We start from the raw sequence: 19,602 nt of genomic DNA, 5'->3' as shown, positions 1-19,602 counted from the left end.
TGTTCTGACTTTAAGTAATTCTATTCATTTTACTTAACATTCACTTTACCACAAGCCTGCCCTTTTGGATGTGATTATCACTGTAGTTAGGTTTTTATTTGAACTTATTTAACTAAGAAACAGTTACATAATAAGAGCATCAGTTACAGGCCTATTATTTAGCGTGACCTTTTTTTATTATTGCAGACACTTCATGTGCTTGTATTTTGTTTCCTGGGTTTCAGGGTGTGATTGCATGTCTGAATAAGTGGGTGTGCTTTTGTTTTTTTTGTTCCAGTCAGTATGATGTTATCCGTGGACTGCCAAAACCCTGTTTTAAATTTGGAATTTGTTAAGATTTTTAAACAAATCACCACCAATTTCGAGTTTGGTCCCTCCATGCAAAAGAATATATTTCATAGAGTTCATAACGTCCTACTCTCGGCTCTGCCAGTAGTTGAGGTCACTCCCTGCAGTATGTAGCGCACTCGGACGGAGTCATGCAAAGGTCAAGGTTACTTTGAGCCCTCAACAGATACGTTACCGGCTGTGGCTCTGTTAAACTGTGAAATGAGGTGAAGTGATGGAAACCATATCTCAGCCACAGCTCCTACTCTACCATCGCAGCCCCGCCTTACTTCACGTGCTGTTTTACCACCTGTGGCTTAACATAAGTGTGCACAGAGGTTTGGGGCTGGAAACACTGGTGGCTTTCACTGTAGATTGGGTCCAACTGGGACGTGGAAAATTCACCTGTCGTAATGGCAGCTACAGCAGGCCCTCTGATGATTCTCAGTAATGTGGTTGGTGTGTTCCTGCCTCCTGCCACTCTCCAGGCAGAGTCAACTCACACATGCATGGGGTTATAATACTCCCTTTGGGGCCTTACAGACCCATGAGCATGTTTAACTGTGCAAAACTTGTATTCAAGAGAAGGACGTCCAATTTTTCTGCAAGTCTTGAAGAGATTAGTCAAACTTTATTAGAGCCCGACCAATTGCTGATCGGCCAACATGAGCCTTTCACAGACATCCGTATCAATGGTTACAGTTCCAAAGTTTAATCTTCTAAATAAACGGTGCAGAAGAGATTGCATCAGTTATTTATGATTTATAATATAATTTAATGTATTATCAATTTTAACTGTTAATTGTCTAGCCTCAATACCACTTAATTTGGACTAACCTGTCTCAATTTAGTCTTCTCAAATGGGCTTTTTGTGTTAAATAGCAGCAACTCTTTTAAATTCCAAAGTCCTTATTGTCTCACAGATGTGATGTCATGCTGGTTTTAGTCTTTGGTTCTGGTTTTGAGGTTTTTTTTAAGATGCTGTTTTACTACTTTTTCTCGCCTGATGCTTTGCCTCAAAACATGCAACAGAGGATTCAAGTCCTTCTGTTTGAATCTGTTCTTCAAGCCACAGCTCAGCTCCGCCCTTAACTGAATGTTGTGTGGGTCGCATGTGTGTTCGCACATTAGCATTCCTCTGTGCCGTAACTCCTACTGAGAGGATGTGCTCAGAGAAAAACCTTTCCTGACATTTTCTAATGAGTTGCATAAAGACTCATTTTAATTGCACCAGTAACTGAAGTATTTTCCTCGTAAATGCCATTTTTAAGTCAGACTTCAAGTGGATACACAAGTTCAATAAGGGCTTCAAAATGTCAATGTATTAAAATAATGGTGGTTTTAATTGTCTAGGTGATGAGGCAAAAGATAAAAGAAAGTCCTCAATTAAACATTTTATGGAAATTATTGTCTTATGCCTTTTACCTTCCCCTATGACCCATGTGTGACGTTATCTTATTGTCCATTGAAAGTTCGTCATCTGTTAAAAATTCTAACTCGAGCTCCAAAGCTTGATCAAAAACGGACAAATGCAAACAGCCGACCGTTTTATTTGCCTCCAAATTAGTTGTATTTTCCACTTGATGACCTTCTCTTTTTTGTTCTTAGGATCATCTTCTACTTCCTGCCACCAACCACAATAAAGGGAGGCGACCAAAGATGTCTTTGGTGTTGCCAGCCATGAACATTAACGGTAAGTGCTGCAGCACAGACACATCAGTCGGGGAGTTTGATCATGAAAGTAAAGCTGGGAGAACCACACCTTCCCAACAGAATGCATTACATTGTATGGAAAAACTTCTTCAACCTAAACATAGCACGTAAGGTTTTTAAGCTTAATAACTAGAGTTTATGTTCAATTCTCTTTGTAGATTTTCTTTGCCAAAAAGTTTCTTTGACATCTGGCGTCTTGTTAGTAGATTGTCTTTGCTCCTTCCCTCCCTCTGAGGGCTTTGTGGTTCCAATGTCCGTCATCTTCTTACTATTCTTTCTGCTGCACAGAGCAATGCTGCAATGTGTCTGTACGCTCACTGACTGAACCACACAGAGATGCAAACACAAACATGTCCTTTGTACTGAAAGTAAAGTGCGGCCTAAACAGAAACTTTTTTTTTTTACTAATATATAAAATATACAGTATTTATCTTCGTCTTAACATAATACAAAAACAACAAAATGCGCCTAAGCTAACCTATAAGCCATCACCTTTACCACAGATTTTATTATAACAAGTCCATAACAAAATATGACGTGGGTGTACCTGAGACTTTATGCTTGACTGTCTGACTGCACAGTGAATGAAGAGTTTTGGCCGTTTGTAGTGTTGCTATGTGTCTTCTCCCACCTGCCAAATATAGGTCTGTGAGTGCGTTACGTCAGACAGGAGTAGTTTAGCAGAGAAGTTATAACTTTAGATTTATTACCCAGGACATATAATATTTTTGAGCTGTAGAACGGCCTCCATTGCATCACTTGGTCCTTGAACGCCAAGCCTTAAAATATAAACTATATGATAGAAGCAGTTTGGTTTGAGCACACGAGACAAACCGTTCGCTGGGATTGTTGCACATAATGGCCGCCTGTGATTGATCGAAAGGTCAGGTTACATAAATTCAGATTGTAGAGAAGGAACATGCAGTGGCTCAAGGCTTCTTCATTTCTTCTTTTTAAACAAACAATTACTGTCCATAGTTTGTCCTTGTGGGTGCTAATCAGGGTGGGCTTGGTTGCAAGTTTGGGGGGGGGGGGGGTAGACCAGTCCATTTGAGAAGCCCTCATCCGAGTACTTGACAGCCTGCCCTCAAAAACAAACCCAAATATTTTAACACGGGGTGGAGGATCCCAAGTGTGAAGGAAATAGAAATAAAGTATTTTATCCATCCATCCATCCATTCATTCATTCATCCATCTATCTATCCATTAGCTACGCTGTTTATCCTTTGAGGCTGATAGGGGGCTTGAGCCAAAACATTTCACTGCTTCTTATATATATGTTTATATTTAAAATGTGTTTAGTTATCTATTAAACTTGTATTCCTAACTAAGTGTTAGTAGTTTGTAAATGAAATACATTGTTACTATTTACATGACACTTGTGGTACTCCACGCTGTTGCTCCCCATGAAGGATTTACACACTTGACTTCCATTGGCACATTTGTTGCCAAGTGGTTTTCCATGGATCAGATAAGTTGACACATGGTCTTGATCTGAATGAGCTCATCATACGTTTTCTTCATGGCCCCTCAGTTCTGCGGGATTATCAATGGAGCATTTCAAAGTCGGGTCATCAGAGGATTCAGTGGAAAGGAATCTTATATGTCCAAATACTTAGTTCGCAGGTGTCCTGGTTTTTACCGAGTCAGTGAACTGAGAGGAAACCAATCCATGTAGGGTGTTAGTAACCAGGAAGACAGCCTGCTGTTGTTTGGATGTTCAACTGGCACTTTTTATCAAAATCATCTTGCTCTCCTGATATCTCTCTGTCTCTCTGTCTGTCTGTCTGTCGCAAAGCAACATGTTTGATCACAGGTTCAAGCAGCAGAGAGTCAGTGGAATACGAGCCTCTTACTCAGCATGGAAGACATGGCAATTTTTTCGGGGAGGGGGGTGTTGGAGATTAGGATTGATGAAGGTAAACATTGTTCTTGGTTGGTCTTGTCAAGGAGGAATGTGAAGGTCTGTGCCGATCAGATGGCCCATTGAAATAGCAGCAAAAAGTGAAATCCAAGACCTCACTTCTAAGCTAATTGTTGAAATGGCCAAACAAAGATGGCATTCAGGGAAAGATATCAGTTCTGGAGTGATTCCCAAGAAAGAGGTCTTCAATTTGCATGATCAGCCATGGATGATGCTCGCTGTCCGTCTCAAGCCCTTTCCTGCTCATCTCAGGCCTTTCATGTGATTGCATCTAATGTTGGTTGGATCAAGTGCAGTCTTTTATACCTCTGTACACCAACAATTAGATTGTATATATGTTTTTTTTAAATGCAGGTAAACCAGCTATAAAAAGGTGATTGACCTCTTTCCCATTACCAGTAGAGAAGATTTCTGTTTTCCCCAAAGCTGAATCATGTTCGATGCCACGAACTCAACAAATTTGGAGATGCTCTCTCACTTAGCTGTCTTGCCAAATTCGTCTGTTATCCTGGGATTCCATCGCTGCAGCTCGTGGCCGATAAAAATCTGTTTCTAATCTAGACTCATTTGACTCGGGAGTGAATGCTGATGTGACTGGGTTTTTTGACCAGTAGAAACGGGTCTCACACCAGCTTCATTTCAGTAGATGGATGTTCAGTAGCCTAAGTGCCTGTTCCTCCAAGCAGGTCCTCATTGACCTGACAGACTATCGTTAAAGCACAAGCCAACCAATGCTGACAAAGCAAAGGACGACTATGATTATCTACAAATAGAAAAACATGTGTAGTCCTCCCCTCCGTTACATATGAAACCCCATGTGTCTAACAGATGACAGCTTTCAAGTAGCATTTTAGATTTATGTTGTCTTTGTTTGAAACTTGAAGTGATTAAGTGCAAATGTACACAATTTAGCAGAGTGAGAGCCTTAGAAAAGCAGAAACACTGTCCTGTTTCTGCAGCCTGATTGCGCGGAGGATAATTCTTTCCAGCTCCCTGTTGCTGCACTCCTTTAGGAATGCCTTCCTTCTCCAGTCACTAAATGGTTTGCATCTGGAGGAGGTGGATTGACTCTGCTAATCTGGAGTTGTCGTTCGGCCTGTCTCGGCCAATAATCGATCATCGCAGATCGACACTTTGATGTAAGCCGTCGTCTGTTTCGGTCTCGCTGAGTGTCCTAGGTTCAGGGGGTTCTGTTCAAGTAACTTGACCTTGACCTCCCACATTCTCCCTGAAAAGCCTACATGGCTGAGCAGCGGCTCTTTATAAGGGCTGAAGGGTGTGTTTATATAATGATCCTCTGGGTTTGAAAGCAGCTCCATCAAGTGGAAGCGACATGTTTGGAGGAGAGGAATGTTTTGCAGATGACATCATTTACAGGTGGATCGACTGTGGGACTGCCGTCTATTTTTACTGCTTTGAGATTGTACATGCACTGTTGCTAACAGGCAGCTTCCACTGGGGGTTCAAGGTAGAGCTCCACTCTGCTGAAGGAGTTGGGGATCAGATTTTCCTACTCCTCTAATCTAAACAGTACATCCCCAGCCGTCCCCTGAAATAGAGTGCATGTTCACCAAACCAAATGGTTAACCCTTGCTGTGCTTAAATATCCAAAATACACTTCCAAGTTGTGCAACTTTTGATAATTTGCTTCAGTTACTTAAGTCTTTATATTTAACGTTTAGCATTAGCCATGCGAGCTGCATAGCTCTGTTGGTAGTAATGTCAATTGGCTAGTCATTGGCCTAACACTTTGATCCAGACTATAGACTGTATATAAAAATGGACGTTGACTCCAAGTCTAGAAAGTGAAGCAGTGTAAGTTAAGAAAATGTGTTTGGACTTTGTTTCTTCAATTCGGCATGATGTTTATTTTCTCGATAATGGTCCCATCTAGAGCCAAATAGATGATCAAAACAGCAACTCACACACCAATGGGTGACATCTCGGTGGGTTGCCTCTTCAACCCGACTGAAAAATCTCATTTCAATCTTCATTTAATGACTTGATACCTGCAAAACAAATTTGTTTAATTTGCCCAATTGATATCCAATTAAACCCACATTTATTTTTTACTGACCCAAAACACGTCTTTTAATTATTTCATTATATTTGAGGATCAATTGCCTCTTTCTCATGGGAAAAAAAACAACATCTTTCTTCATGAGTGGGTCCTCAGGATCTGTGCCAGTCTGGCAGCCACCCTTCTCCTGAGATGCCCTCTCAGGTTTCCTCAGATGCATCCATTGCCAGACATCAGGCTTTTATCAGCACACACCCGCTCCCTGTGTCGCTGAAACTTTCTGGACCATCTCCAGATGGCACCAGTAAAATGGGGAAGGAGTCCACGCGGAGCAGGATGGTTGATTTGGCAGCTGCCTCAAAGAGCTGCTGTTTGAAGTCGGGCCTCGTGTCTGTGTGTTTGTGTGCTTCCTCGAACGCTGCTCAGGCCTCGAGAGCAGTTAGCGCAATGGAAGTTAGAGAGTTCTGTAATTTGGTTAAAGAAGGATGTCAACAGTGAAGGGAATTCAATTTGAGTCTTGGATAATTGTTAGATTGTGGCCCACAATTTACAGGGTACTTATTTTCTAATTGTTGCGCATTTACAAAATAATTATGGGGCACACTAACCACATTAAAGGGTATCGGAACACAAAGTCTCAGAGTTGAGAGTAAACAACTTTTTTTTTACAAGCTGTAAACACAGCAATGACTTATCATCACTTTATAAACTTGATATGGTGGTCAGCAGTTACCTGGTACACATCCAGCTTATAAAGTGCTTCATTTGAAGTCATGTTTCTATTCACTGTCCACTGAGGTAAATGCAGCAAAACAAGAACAAGTTTTTTATAAATATATTTGGTTGACCCAAGCCTGTGTTTTTTCCTCTAATTGATCTATTCTTTCTTTTTATGTCATGATATTAATTTGAAACAAAAATTTGATTAATGTGGTACTAGTGATGGAAAGAATGAGGTCATAAAAACGAGTGGCGGAGTTGAGACATCCGAAGGAAGCTCAGTGCAGAACCCCTTCTCCTCTGTGTCAAAGGGGGACAGATGAGGTGGTTCAGGCATCTAGTTAGGATGTCTCCTGGCCACCTCAACTGGGAGGAGACACTGGTTCAGACTCAGAAGCCTTAGGATGGTCTCCTACAAAGAAGGAGCTATAAAAGCGTGGCTAGGTAAAGAGACGTCTGGAATGCCCTACTCGGCCAGCTACCCCCGCAACCCAAGCGCGGGTATGCAGAAGACAATGGATGGATGGATATATAAGTTTGGAGTCAACACAAGCAAATGGCACTGGCTCTTTTTGGGACTTCTATTTAATATTTATTTTAAATTAGCTCATTGGGTGCGCTAGCGAGTGAGTGTCCTGCATACAGAGTTTCGAGTCTTCCTGTGGCGGACACAGGTTCGGTTCCAGCCCGGCCCTTTGCTGTGTGTCTTCTCCCATTCTCTCCCCTCATTTCACACTTACATTCTTGTCAATAAAGGCAAAAAAATGAAACAAAAAAATAAATAAGCTAAGTGGTTGTAATGTCAGAGCTGTTTAATTTGCACTAAACCGAATCTTCCCAGGCTTGACTCTGCAGTAATGAAAGGACCTTGAACCGAAAGGGAAGAGAGTAATGTATGATCTCATCCAGTTATATGGCGATGCACAGGCAATACATTTTCCAGCTCGGCTTCAGACAGTGGCCTGGTTTGACATAAACATAGCGTGACCGGGAGTTAAGTCCAAACCCAGAGGACGATGTCCAGAGACGTCTGTTGAATCACTGAAACGAACATCTAAAAAGTTCCAGTTTCACTGCAGGTGCAAAGAGAGGAGGTTGGAACGTAGATGAAGTCATACTCGTACAGCCTTAAGTCTACTGAGCGCCTCAGGATGTGAACATCTGAGGTTTCTTCTGTCTGTGGAGGGAGCTGTCCTATACTCCCCGTACAATCGGATCAATTGTCTCTAAAATATACGTCCATGGAAATAGCTCAGACGGGCAGAAGATGCTGATGTGTTGCACAGGTGTCTCTGGAAACACAGCTGCAGAATTTAAACAACTTGCAGCGCTCAGGTTTTTTAAAGACGCCTAGTGCTCCAGTTCTGGGTCATCTGAGGTTCAACTTAACCTGACTGAGGGGTTGTGTTGGTTCTCCACATGGGGACTGTTGTTAGCATCTCTGGTGTACAAAAGAAGATGCAGCGCTTTAGGTGTAGCTGTTAAAGATATATAATATGTAACAAGTCTTAATTAAAGTGTCTTAAAACAATTGGAACTATTTTATGTATTTTCTTGACATGTATACTTACTTCAACCAAAATGTTTCCAACAATTTTCAAACCCAGAGAAATCCCCAATTTTACTAAAGGGAACAGACAGTTTCATTTTGGTCGCCTTTTAATTGAGTCACATTTGCTTTACCGGTGTCTTTACCCGTCTCGACCATAAAGGCAAACGACGTAGGATGAGGGAAAAGCTGTTAGCCATTCGGCTGTATTTTCCTTTCACTGTTTGTATTGTATCACGTAATAATTTAACATGATATATCATTTAATACATGACCTCATTTGTTAACATAATAATAAATAATAAACCTAATTTATGTAGCACATTACAGTTACAGTTTATATTATCACATTATTATATGATCAAAACATCATCAAACTCCTTTTGATTGTTTTTGATTGAGAGTGCCCAAAGTCACATATCGAACGTTTAATGTAAATACACGAGGAATCCATCCTTCAGCATGTTGACCGTAGCTGTCTCTAGCAAAGACTTTAACAAGTGTCCACTTTGAAGGCTGTTCTTCTTCCAGACAAAGTAAAGCCAGGCTGTGGGAGACCACAAGCCATGAAGCGTTCATTGTCTCAGCGCCAGCATCTTTTTCCAAACTTGAATTCCCCAAGATAAAGCCAGAGCACAGTAATGGCTTGTGTGTACGTCAAGCATAATGACCTTTTGAAATGAAAATTAAAAAACATTTAATCAACGATAACAACAATCTTTGTGTTTATCCTCATGCTGAACTCCATCTGCAGTCCCCTTTTGTTTTTTTAATCCTGACTCATCAACATTGATCTCTGTCAGACTTTCCTCTTTCCTCCTCTGAACACAACATAATAAAAACCCAAAGAGAGCCTGAAGGAACCTGACTCATCATCAGTGATCGCGCTCTGTCTTTCTCTCCCCCACTCATGCACGACTCCCATATGTGCATGTCCTGCTCTTGGTTAGCGTTGTTTTGTTTATCTCCATGTCAGAGAAATCCCATATGTGACTCACCTCTGGACTCCATCTGTAATCAAGCCTCCACGCGTAATCGCTGCGGTTCTCAGCCCACCCCCCCCTCCCCCCGACTCCCCCTCTGCAACTGCCTCAAACAATACTCCTTTATACTCCCGTGGTACTGTCCTATCATGTCTCCTTGCTGCACGCATAATTTAAAAACTTGTTTGTGAGAAACATGATGCGGAATCTTGTTTGGAATCTTTATGTCTTGTTTTTTAAATCTTTTGCTGTGATACGTATCCACTGTTAGCGGAGCGAATAAGCAAATGAAACTGGAACAGGAATGGCTCTCAGTAGAGCGTTTACCACTGCGAAGGCCCAACACTCCCATTATATTTAATCAAGCTGCACCGCATTTCACACACTGATGTATCCGTCCTCTAAATATGCCAGGTCATCAAGGGCCATGAATTATACCCTGGGAAATCTATGACATTTTCAAAGATTCTAGAATCGCCCCTTTGTCCAGATCCCATGTTGCACCCTTCCACCAGGTCTCATGGAAATCCATTCTGTAGCTTTTCCCTAATCCAGCAGACAAACAAACAAACAAATAAACAAAAGGACTGGAGTAATAACTTCTTTATTTATTCTAACGTGATGCATCCATGAGTAACAACCCTTCTCTTCTTCCTGCCATCACAGACAGCGTCATCGGGGACAAAGAGTTCCAGGTTATGATGCAGATCGACTGTGAGGTAACGGACACCAGGATCCTCCACATCAGGTCTTCAACCATCCCGCCTCTGCTCCGGGTCAACCGCACCGACACGTTTTACCACCACTCCCCGACCAACAACCAGACCACGCCCCCTGTCGGCGTGCTCATGGGGTCTGCCTAGGACCACCATCAGCTCCTGCGTTACTCAGAACAATACAACAGAAATTCAGAAACACAAACCCGAGACACAACCTCAGATTTTGGTTGATGGATATTTTTTTAATAATTCTGATGTGTTTCCACTGACTTTGTGTTTGTGATGTGGCTGTGAGTGAAAGTGCTCTGCAGAAATCCCCTCATCGTTAGGTAGCTTGAAGATTGTCCCCAGCTGTCAGCCACTTTATTGGGACCGGTATCCAGAGGTAGTCTGAAACAGGGGTACAAGCAGACGCTCCCTGTGACCCCAGATGTCTCGCACAGGGGGAATTGTTTAGCGGCAGGGGGCATAACACAAATACTTATCATAGCAGCTCTTCTGAAGTCTGATCTAGTTCCTCTCTCTTAATTTCAGGACAGAGCACAGAAAACCCATTGATGTAAAGCAGGGGTTTACTGTTCAGAAGCACAACAGCGTCCCTGTTTATATCTCGGCTAAATATGAGTCCTGCAATCATCTCTCTTACTCACGTGTCGTCTTTGTGACTCTCTAAATAAAGTCAATTGGGTGAGATGACAGGTTAATACCATGTGGCACCAGAGGCAATCAGTAAACTCAGGAAGTCCGGTGATCACGGAGAGCTAACCGAACCGCAAACTGCTATTTGTTGGTCTCCAGGCGGCGGTCTTCTCTTTTTAACAGCGTATCAATGAAGAATCCCACTTTTCAATTTTGGAGTCTTTGCACTGTGCTTCACTTATATTGATGAACAGATTCAGATGCTGTACATATTTATTTCATTATTATGTAACAGTAATTGTCAACTTCTATGGTGTGATGCAATTTGCTCATTTCCGCTGTTAAAAGTTCCAGGATTTATTTACATTTTCTTCCTCAGTCTGCCATATTGTAAATAAAACTATAAAAGGTAGAAATCAAACATACATTAAATGTGACTACAGAGAGATTTTGTAGGTGTCAGCTGGGTGGTCATTCAGAAATTATTTCATGAAAAGTTCATGATCCTCGAATTGGAAATTGCCAATAAAAAACCAGCATTTTATTATTTTATTTATATTTTTTTATACATAACCACTAGTAACAAAAAACACAATGACTTTTCCATCCATGGGCTGAATTGCAATTTTATGTTTTGCTCTTGATCCTAATATATTGAAATTCCTAGTTTAAAAATTGTGTGGGGTAATGGAAGATTTTAGTAGGGAATCATTTCTAGTATACAATTGCACTGTTAATGCAGCGCCTGGGGTTTTCAGTTCTGATATTAAATGCTTTATTTTATATATGTCTGCCACCTTGTTTCGACTACCTGTAGTTTGGGGCAATATTTAAGTAAATGAGATCATATAGAAATTCTAATTCGTACAAATATTCCTCGTCAGTTTGTCTGTTTTGATAAATCAACATACTTTACATCTGAGACCAGATTGTAGCCACAGGATTGTACAGATGGTTAAGCTTTAGCTCAGCAGATGCCCATAAAAATTGTTCAAGAAAAAAAGCTTTTGTTGTTTTAAGAGTAGATCTTCTGTGTGTGAATTCTGTTTTTTCCCCTTTGGTTTCTCAATCGCTTTCAATATATTTGATTTTCCACTTTGGTTTTACTGCATCCAGACCGAACTAAAGGAGAAGACGAGAGTACAAACAAATTGTGAGGTTTTGCTTTTAGTATTCTATTATGTGTGTAAACCAAAATAAACACTGGATTTTCTCTCACCTTATCTTTGTGTCCCGCTTTCGGCCCTTTGGGCGAAATCCTTTTCCTCCATTGCTTTTTTTCCATTCAACAATTGACTGTATTTTCGTAAGTTCCAGGCTTGAACAGCCCTGCTCTGTACATCTTTACTTGTCTTTTCCTGCTGTCTTGGATCTACCCGTCAGTCCCTCAGTGGGATGAACACTCACATGCTATAATCTAAACCACTTTAACAAACAAAGAAAAAAAGTTTCTTAAGCATTTCCAAACTTTATTGCGGTCTCCTGGAAGCAGTCTGATATGGAGGGAGTAAGTGCTGTTCACAAGACAAAGGACCTGTGTCAAATGATGCAAAGAAAAACGTGATATAGAGTAGGGTATACAAAAATAGAGAGAAATTAATTTGTCCACAGAAGTTCGGGGATTTGTTCAAAGAAAAAACGTTTAAGAATTAGTTTTTTTTAGTGAATTGCTTTGACCCAATTAGTCATTGACTCATTCTGACACCTCTCTACATTCATGGATCTCTAAGGGCTGTGTCTTTTTTTACAGCATTACAGTAAATACAGTACAACTTGATCTGTTGACTGAGGAAAATCTTTCATCTATTTCAGGTAAAACTTTAAACATTCTTGATATGAACAAAGCAATGGAATCACATTTTACTGAAGTGTATAGAGAGGCTTTTAAACGTCTGTCTGGGACCCGACTGTATTTACATTTGGCCCCGTCTTTTTCCTCACTGAAGGCCATGTGGACTGATCTACAATCCATTCAAATCATATAATTCACTTTAAAAATAACTTTAAAACCCTCACTAAGGGTAATCATAAGCAAACGTAATGTTGTAGGTGACTTGGTGTCCATTGTCCCATGCATACAGCAGCCCCTCTCTGGGATTGTAGTCAATCTGCGTGGTGTAGGTGTAGTTGTTGATGAAGGGCATTCTGGGAATCATCTGAGTGTTTGTGTGCGTGTCGAAGGCGTACTCCAGGTTGGCCTCTCTTCTGTTGTTGCTGTCAACAGCGTAGAGGACGCCGCACACAATGAAGCAGTTGCCATAGCGGTTCCTCCTGAACCCGGTCCTCCAGGTGGTCTCCCTCTGCATGCTGAGATCCGAGGGGTCCAGTCGACTCAGGACGATCACTTCCTGCAGGAAGCCTTCGTCGTCCAGCGCCGGGTAGATGATCCACAGGCCGCTCTCATCCACGGAGAAGTCGATGTCTGAGTGACTGCGCCACTCCCACGCCGACGAGGACTCCTCGACCAGGGCGTCGTGCAGCATGGTCCAGGAGGACACATAGCGCTTCCGCAGGTCATACTTGATGATGTCACGGGAGAAGGCCCGGTTGTAAAAGAAGGCTCCGTCGTAGACCACATGGCCTGTGCCGATCCAGTTGTAAGGAAGCTTGTAGGAGTTGGTGAAACGGCCTAGAAAGGATTAAGTGGAGTGGAGAGCCATGAGATTTATCAAAAAGCAAAAAGCAAAAACAACTGAGTGGAGGCTACAACTACTGGTTCTCACCTTGTTTAAAAACCTCCATGTTGCGGAACTCGAGGAGGTTGTTTCCATAAAAGAAGTTTGTAACATAAATTTTGTTATTGTCAGACTTCGGATCCTTCATCCACGCCCCCTCGGTCCTGCCATAGGTGTTGTGAGTGACCGGCTCGGAGATCGTTGCTAAAGTGTCCTTACACTCCCCTGTGGAAACACAGAAAGACCCAGAGAGCAATGAGCGAGGAGTAAGAGGCAGTTTAACATCATCATTCAGACCTGCGTCAAAGAGCCTGCACATAATTAGAAGCTCTTTTTTGAACAGCTTGAATCAGGGTGAGGTTGTGACAGAGGAGAGTCACTGAATTTACTCACAGAACAATACATTTTTTATATGCTTCAGACACATTTTATGAAACTCTGAGTGTGTCCATGATGTCAGTCTTTTCCATTGGGTGTTTCAAACTGGTTTCAGCAAATCACAGGTTCTGTTGTTTTTAGGAGGGGCGGGGGATTTTTGTGCTCTTGCTTATTTTTTTTTTTGCCACACAAGCAGCATGACTGGAGGGATGGATGGATTGCCAGGAAATTTGGTACAGATATCCGCGATGCCAAGAGAATGAAGCCTGCTTACTTTGGCAAACCTCATACTTCTCCCATTGAGCACAATCATTGGGTTGATTTTAAACAGTCCTTACAGTAGAAGCTAGAGTCAGTAGAGATCTGGGGATGGAGCCACGATAACGAGGTCCTATCTTTACGACCTCGAATGATCGTGAGGCAGTGTTTGCTATCAATCGTGACATTTCACTCAGTATTTATAGAATCAAATAAGTATATTAAAACCACTGGAGACTTTAAAAAACACCAGTGTTATAAGAACTACCTCAAATAATACAAATATTATAATGTATTTGGACTTTTTATTGCCGCATGTTAGCATTATCATCATGAGCATGTTAGCATGTCAAAGCACCCTACAGTAACAGCCTCATTAAGCTACTAGCTATTCCACACTTTTCTCATTCAGCTTTTTGTAGTGGGTAATGTTTCCTTGTGTATTCAATGAAGGACAGTGAATATAGATACATACAATTAAATTAATCAAAAACATCTAAAAATGTATTTTACCAGGTTTTGTTGACGTCGATTCCTCATGTCTTTGCATTTGTTCATCTAATCCCTGTCTTTTCTCCTCCCCCTCTTCCTCCTCCCAGCTGATTTTGTATCTCTGCTTCACTTGGGGAGCCTGACTGGTGGTGGTGGTAGTGGTGGTGGTGGTGGTCCTGGTGGCTGTAGCAGACGTAGTCACAGGGGTGGTGAATGGCTGAGTGGTCGGTCTCTGTGTGGTAGGAGGCAAAGTTGTATCTGAGAAGAAGGTGGATTTGCTTTCTTCCTCTGGAGTAATGAAAGTAGCTGCTGTGGAAGATTCTGTGGGGTGTACTGGCACCGAGGTCACGGCGGCGTGGGTTGTGATGGAGCTTGAGGAGGTTGATGCCTCTGTAGTTGGGTTCGGTGAACGTGTACTTGGAATAGCTGCCGTGCTGCCTGGTACAGTTTTCATTTGCTCTTTCAGTTTCAGGATAGACGTTGTCATCATGGTGGCTGCGGTACGTCTTGCAAGTGGGATTTCCTTGGGGGCTGTTTTTTCAGAGGGCTGGGTTGGGCTCATTGTTCTTGCCGTTGTTTCCTTGGCAGTGATGCTTGGACGGGTACCTGCTGGTTCATCCATCAAGGGGTTCGACGACTCAGTGATTCCAGCCCTGACTCTTTGGGTAGTCCGAGCTGTAGTCTCTGTGGTCCTGGTGTTTCGTGTGGCAGTGGATGGTGCAGACGTGACACTTCTCCTCTTAGAGGTCACAATCTTTGCTTCTGCAGAATGATGTGATGTGCTTTCAAAGGTACCGAGGGAGTCTGACGTTTCTGACCTGGACTCCTTTGGTTTTGTTGATTGGCTGGACTTCTCGGAACCATGCAAAGGAGGGGTTGTCTTTGGTCGGAATGATCTTGGTCCCGGCCTTGTTCTGGGCCCAGGGACTTTGTGCTGGAGAAGATTCTCCTCAATGAAGATGTTGATTGGGCCATCACCACTGAACCCATGATACTCAAAAACTGAGGGGAGAAGAGAAAATGTGCAGTTACGAATGTTTTTTAGCTTTATATAAGAATAAAAGCTAGCTGATTGGTCAGTTGATTGATCTGTAAAGTAACGTTGCTAGCAGTTCTTGTACTCACAGTTCTCTCCTGGTTCCCCGTCGTCTGCCACCATTGGATCCGGCTCAGATTTATAAAAAGTCATTCCTCTGATGATCATGCCGTTGGGACCGACCTTCGTCACCTGAGAAGCCTCCTTGTTAGCCGGGCTTTTGAGAGTCAACTCCGGTTTCATCTCGATGATCTGAGCAGAACCATCTGTCTGCTGGAAGGACAAACTTTCCCCAATAAACTTCTCCTCATACTTTCCCTGTTAGTGGACAGAAAGACAAACATAAACCATATTATTATGATAATATAATATGTACAATGCACTTTTGGGCAAATGATTGTATTTTACAAGAGCTGACAGGAAATGATATAGTCTTTGCAATAATCTTTGCAATGATGGACAACAAACTGTGGAACACGAACATAAACCTAACAACATTTCTTTATTTAATCTTTGGACATATTACTTTAGGTCTATGTTTAATGAGCTGTTGTGTACACGCACAAATATCACAACAACAAATGACAATAAAAAATGCAGACAGACAGTCTGATGGGCCGTAAACAAACCAACTAATTATCTGAACAATTCTATTTTGAAGTACTCCCAAAAATGAGTACATCCAAAATGTAGATATAATGATGCTTCACTGTGAAGGAAACTTACGACAATAGCAAGAGCTGTAAGTCATAGTTCAACCAAAGTCAGTCTGCAAACAGTGATTCATGTTAATAATACACATTTTGGTCATATTTTTACCATATACCATCTGTTATTTCTTCAGATAGGTTGGGTTAATCCAGGGTTTGTTTAAAACAATAAAGATAATCTTACTGTATGTGTTTATGTACTGTTTGAACATGTAACCTCATTCACAGAAAGTGTGACCTAAGTTGCAATTAAACAGAATCACCCTTTGACGGAGAGGAATTTTAAATCAAATAGCTCTAGTTTTTATTCATAACTCTTTTAAGACCTCTTAACTTGGTGATTCACTTGGATTCAGCTCAGGTCCACCCTCCACTACACTGCACATTACCTCCAGTTAATTTAGAAAATGTCATGGATGAGGGCCCTGTGTTCCAGTCACTGGTCTGAGGTCTGTTATCGTCCTGTGGACAGCCAGACCTTCCAATGACCTCAGTGACTCTTATACACATTCTTGGTATTCAATCAGGCAGAAAATGATTTTATGAAGGAATTTGTCAGTGTTCCTTTTTTTAAGGAACATCAAGAGTTAATAACACTTCAGCAGCGTTAATCCAATCACAACAATCGCAACAGCTTTTAATGATGCGGATTTGATCAGGACCAAATCATCATCTTATCAAAAATAGGTTCATCTGCTTTTATAAGTTTTTAATTCATTCAACAATTACATCAAAGGAACATAGTGTTCGGGCAATTACCTCACAAGTCCAAGGCAAAATTATTGTTACAGACACAGTCATTATTTATTATTTATTTGTTTAATATGCAGTAATAGCAATTTTTTATATTCTGTGAAGTCACAGAATTTAATTAAGAGAAAATACCTCAGGAAATGTGTATTTATTAGTTAGAAATACTAATAGCCTGAAACTGTCAATATCTACTTTTATAGTATTTAAGTATTTGTCTGGCTAGAGGTAATAACCCCAGAGTGACGTGAACCTGTTACAAGTTTATTTTTTGTTTTTATACTTATACATAAATAACAATTGAGTATTTTCCAATAGTATATTGTTATTGCTTATGCAATAAATCGTTTTTGTATTTTGCATCACTAATTACCAAACAAATAAAGGTAAATGTTAAATCATTACACCTATGTGTTATTTCATGACACTAACTAAAGCAAATAATTGCTTTAAGTACCACTTATTGTGTAATTATGTTATTATAGCACAGTAAAATAACCACCAGTGTTCAAACCTTTCCCTCTATGTTACTGACCCCCTGTGATGTAACTGATGAGATGTCACACTCACCTCTGGCCTCTGATAGGCTGCTGCTCCACTGACCTCATTGAGTTTCTTCTTGTCCAGATGCTGAGGAGGAGGAGGAGGAAGAGGAGGAGGAGGTAGAGTCGTGGTGGGTGGGCTCTCAGTCACATTTGCATCAATAGGAGGACTCCTCTTGGGCTTCACCTCATCTGTGGTGTTGTTCACAGACACCATCTTCGTGCAGCCATGGACAAATGAAGACGTTAACAGAAAGTGGGCAGCACTCGTCAGTTGCCGTAGTCACTGACAGGAGGAGGAACAATAATCAAGTGGAGCAACTTCTATTCTAAGTCATGATGAACCTTTCAGACCTTATGACGAGTCACAGTAGGAGAAGAGCAGATTTTCTAATAAAATTAACAATCCCTGTTTTATTCAAGTGTCCCAGAAAGTCATGACAGTGTGAAAGTGCCCGTACAATACCAGGGTCCTCAGACAACAGCAGCTGAGTAGAATTCAGCCAACATTCATCACCTCCACCAACATCGTTATGTTTTCATCACTGTTTGTTTGTTAGCAGGATACACCAAGAATACTAGTCAAGGTAACCTAGACATAATAATATAAAGTGTGCTATAGGGTGCTACACTCAGCTCTGACCCTCATTCCAGGTCCAGTCCCTGTCTATAAATCTATGTGTTTACACAGTCACATTATGGGGACTTTTCTTCCTTAAATGGACATAAAGCAAATCCCCATAATGTATATCATTACATTTTTAGGTGAAGACATGTTTTAAGGTTAGGCTTATTGTAACTCAATGTGATGTCCTCTGAAGTTAAGGAGACATGGCTGTATGTGTGTGTGTGTGTGTGTGTGTGTGTGTGTGTGTGTGTGTGAGTGTGTGTCACTGTACCTTTTCGATGTGTTCCACACGATCCAGGAGCTTATTGGTGACGGAGTGCAGCTTCAGCAGATCCATGCCGTAGAAGGAGCCCTCCAGTAGCTCCAGGATGGTGGACAACTAAAAATGACCAAGTGGAATCCATCAGAGGGGGTTCACCAACACACAGGCTACCGTGCGTATCCTTCACTGAAGTTGATTAAACATGACATCCATGCCCCCAGTGGTCCAAACCTCTTCAGAAACCCCGCAGACCTGAGCAGCTGATTGGTAGTGTGTGTATGGAACTATGGACAGGTTGGCTATTCACCTTGACATTCTCCTTCCCAGCTTCCCTGAGTTGCTTCAGCCTGAACTCTCCCTCGCACGGGTTGACCGCCGACGGAGGAGCGATGCAGGCGCACTTGCACTCGGGTCCAGATGTGATGGTCTCCACGGTGAAGAAGTCCTGCGCCGTGGCGCTGCCTTCTTCTATCCGCTGACAGGCGCTCCGGCTCAGGGGTCTGACAACACATTTACACCGACAGTCAGAGCCTTCCGAGAGGGCTTTCACTTTGTCATAATCACCCAGCAGCTACGAAGAGAAGAGCAAGCATGTAGTTTCCACCACGCTCAATCAGAATTTGACTTTTTTTACGCACAAACATGATGGAATGTGCGTAAAAGAAATGATGCAAAGGAATGAGGAAAGTGGAGATGTGCTCCTACCTTCGAGAGGATGCTCTCCTGGCCGTCGATCTCCTCATGCAGCCGGTCGTCCTGCTCCACGTCGCTGGCATCGTGTGACCTGTGATCTGCAGCCAGGGCCTGTGGCGCTGCGAGGCTCCGCGGGTAGAACGCACCGCACACCGCGATGACAAGGCACAACTCAAACATGGTGTGAAGCTCGCAGTGTCACCGGTTATAATTGAGCTTCCAGGGAAGTTTCATAGCTCCAGACGCAGAGATGTGTGTATCCAAAATGTCACCAGACGAGAAGAATTACGCATCATTGCGTCCTTCCTGTCATCTTCATCACTCGGTGGCAGTGAATTCGGGCTGATGCGTGCTCCCCGTGAGAGAACAGCCGGCATCTGGTGCTGGAGCAGCGCTGACAAGAGGCGGACCTCATCACACCGAGGAGGTGGTGATCTGCTCTCAAACTTTCTGCAACTCAGTTGTCATGAGTTTAATTTGCATTGTAAATCTGGTTCTGATCTTATTTTAATCTCTTTCCAGCTTTCACCTGCTTCTTACGTCTCAAAGTCATATTTCTTGGTTTTTTATTTTTGCAGCCTGAT

At 42.1% G+C, this 19,602-nt stretch overlaps 2 protein-coding genes across 3 annotated transcripts in view; one reads left to right on the top strand and one right to left on the bottom strand.

The window, feature by feature from the left end:
• atf6 (activating transcription factor 6) overlaps positions 1-11,817 on the top strand; it is a 31,904-nt gene extending 20,087 nt beyond the window's left edge. Inside the window, exons 15-16 of the mRNA XM_053431336.1 lie at positions 1,936-2,020; positions 9,903-11,817. Coding sequence (XP_053287311.1) covers positions 1,936-2,020; positions 9,903-10,099 — 282 coding nt within the window. The 3' untranslated portion in view covers positions 10,100-11,817. The remainder of the gene's footprint in view (positions 1-1,935; positions 2,021-9,902) is intronic.
• On the bottom strand, positions 10,901-19,582 carry olfml2ba (olfactomedin-like 2Ba). 2 transcript variants are annotated; one of them, XM_053431333.1, is made up of 8 exons: positions 19,031-19,582; positions 18,633-18,896; positions 18,335-18,442; positions 17,464-17,652; positions 15,523-15,751; positions 14,419-15,399; positions 13,318-13,494; positions 10,901-13,223 (listed from the first exon to the last, which is right to left on the bottom strand). In XM_053431333.1, the coding sequence occupies exons 1-8, from the start codon at positions 19,196-19,198 to the stop codon at positions 12,610-12,612; spliced, it is 2,730 nt and encodes a 909-aa protein (XP_053287308.1). In that variant the 5' UTR covers positions 19,199-19,582; the 3' UTR covers positions 10,901-12,609. The 2 variants fall into 2 exon arrangements, with proteins under 2 accessions (XP_053287308.1, XP_053287310.1); XM_053431335.1 differs by having other exon boundaries at positions 17,497-17,652.
• Positions 19,583-19,602: the final 20 nt, after the last annotated feature.

This window comes from Pleuronectes platessa, chromosome 9 (assembly GCF_947347685.1).
Source record: "Pleuronectes platessa chromosome 9, fPlePla1.1, whole genome shotgun sequence".
Taxonomy (NCBI): domain Eukaryota; kingdom Metazoa; phylum Chordata; class Actinopteri; order Pleuronectiformes; family Pleuronectidae; genus Pleuronectes; species Pleuronectes platessa.
Note: the sequence above shows the minus strand (reverse complement) of the source record. Positions and strands in the feature narration are given on the sequence as shown.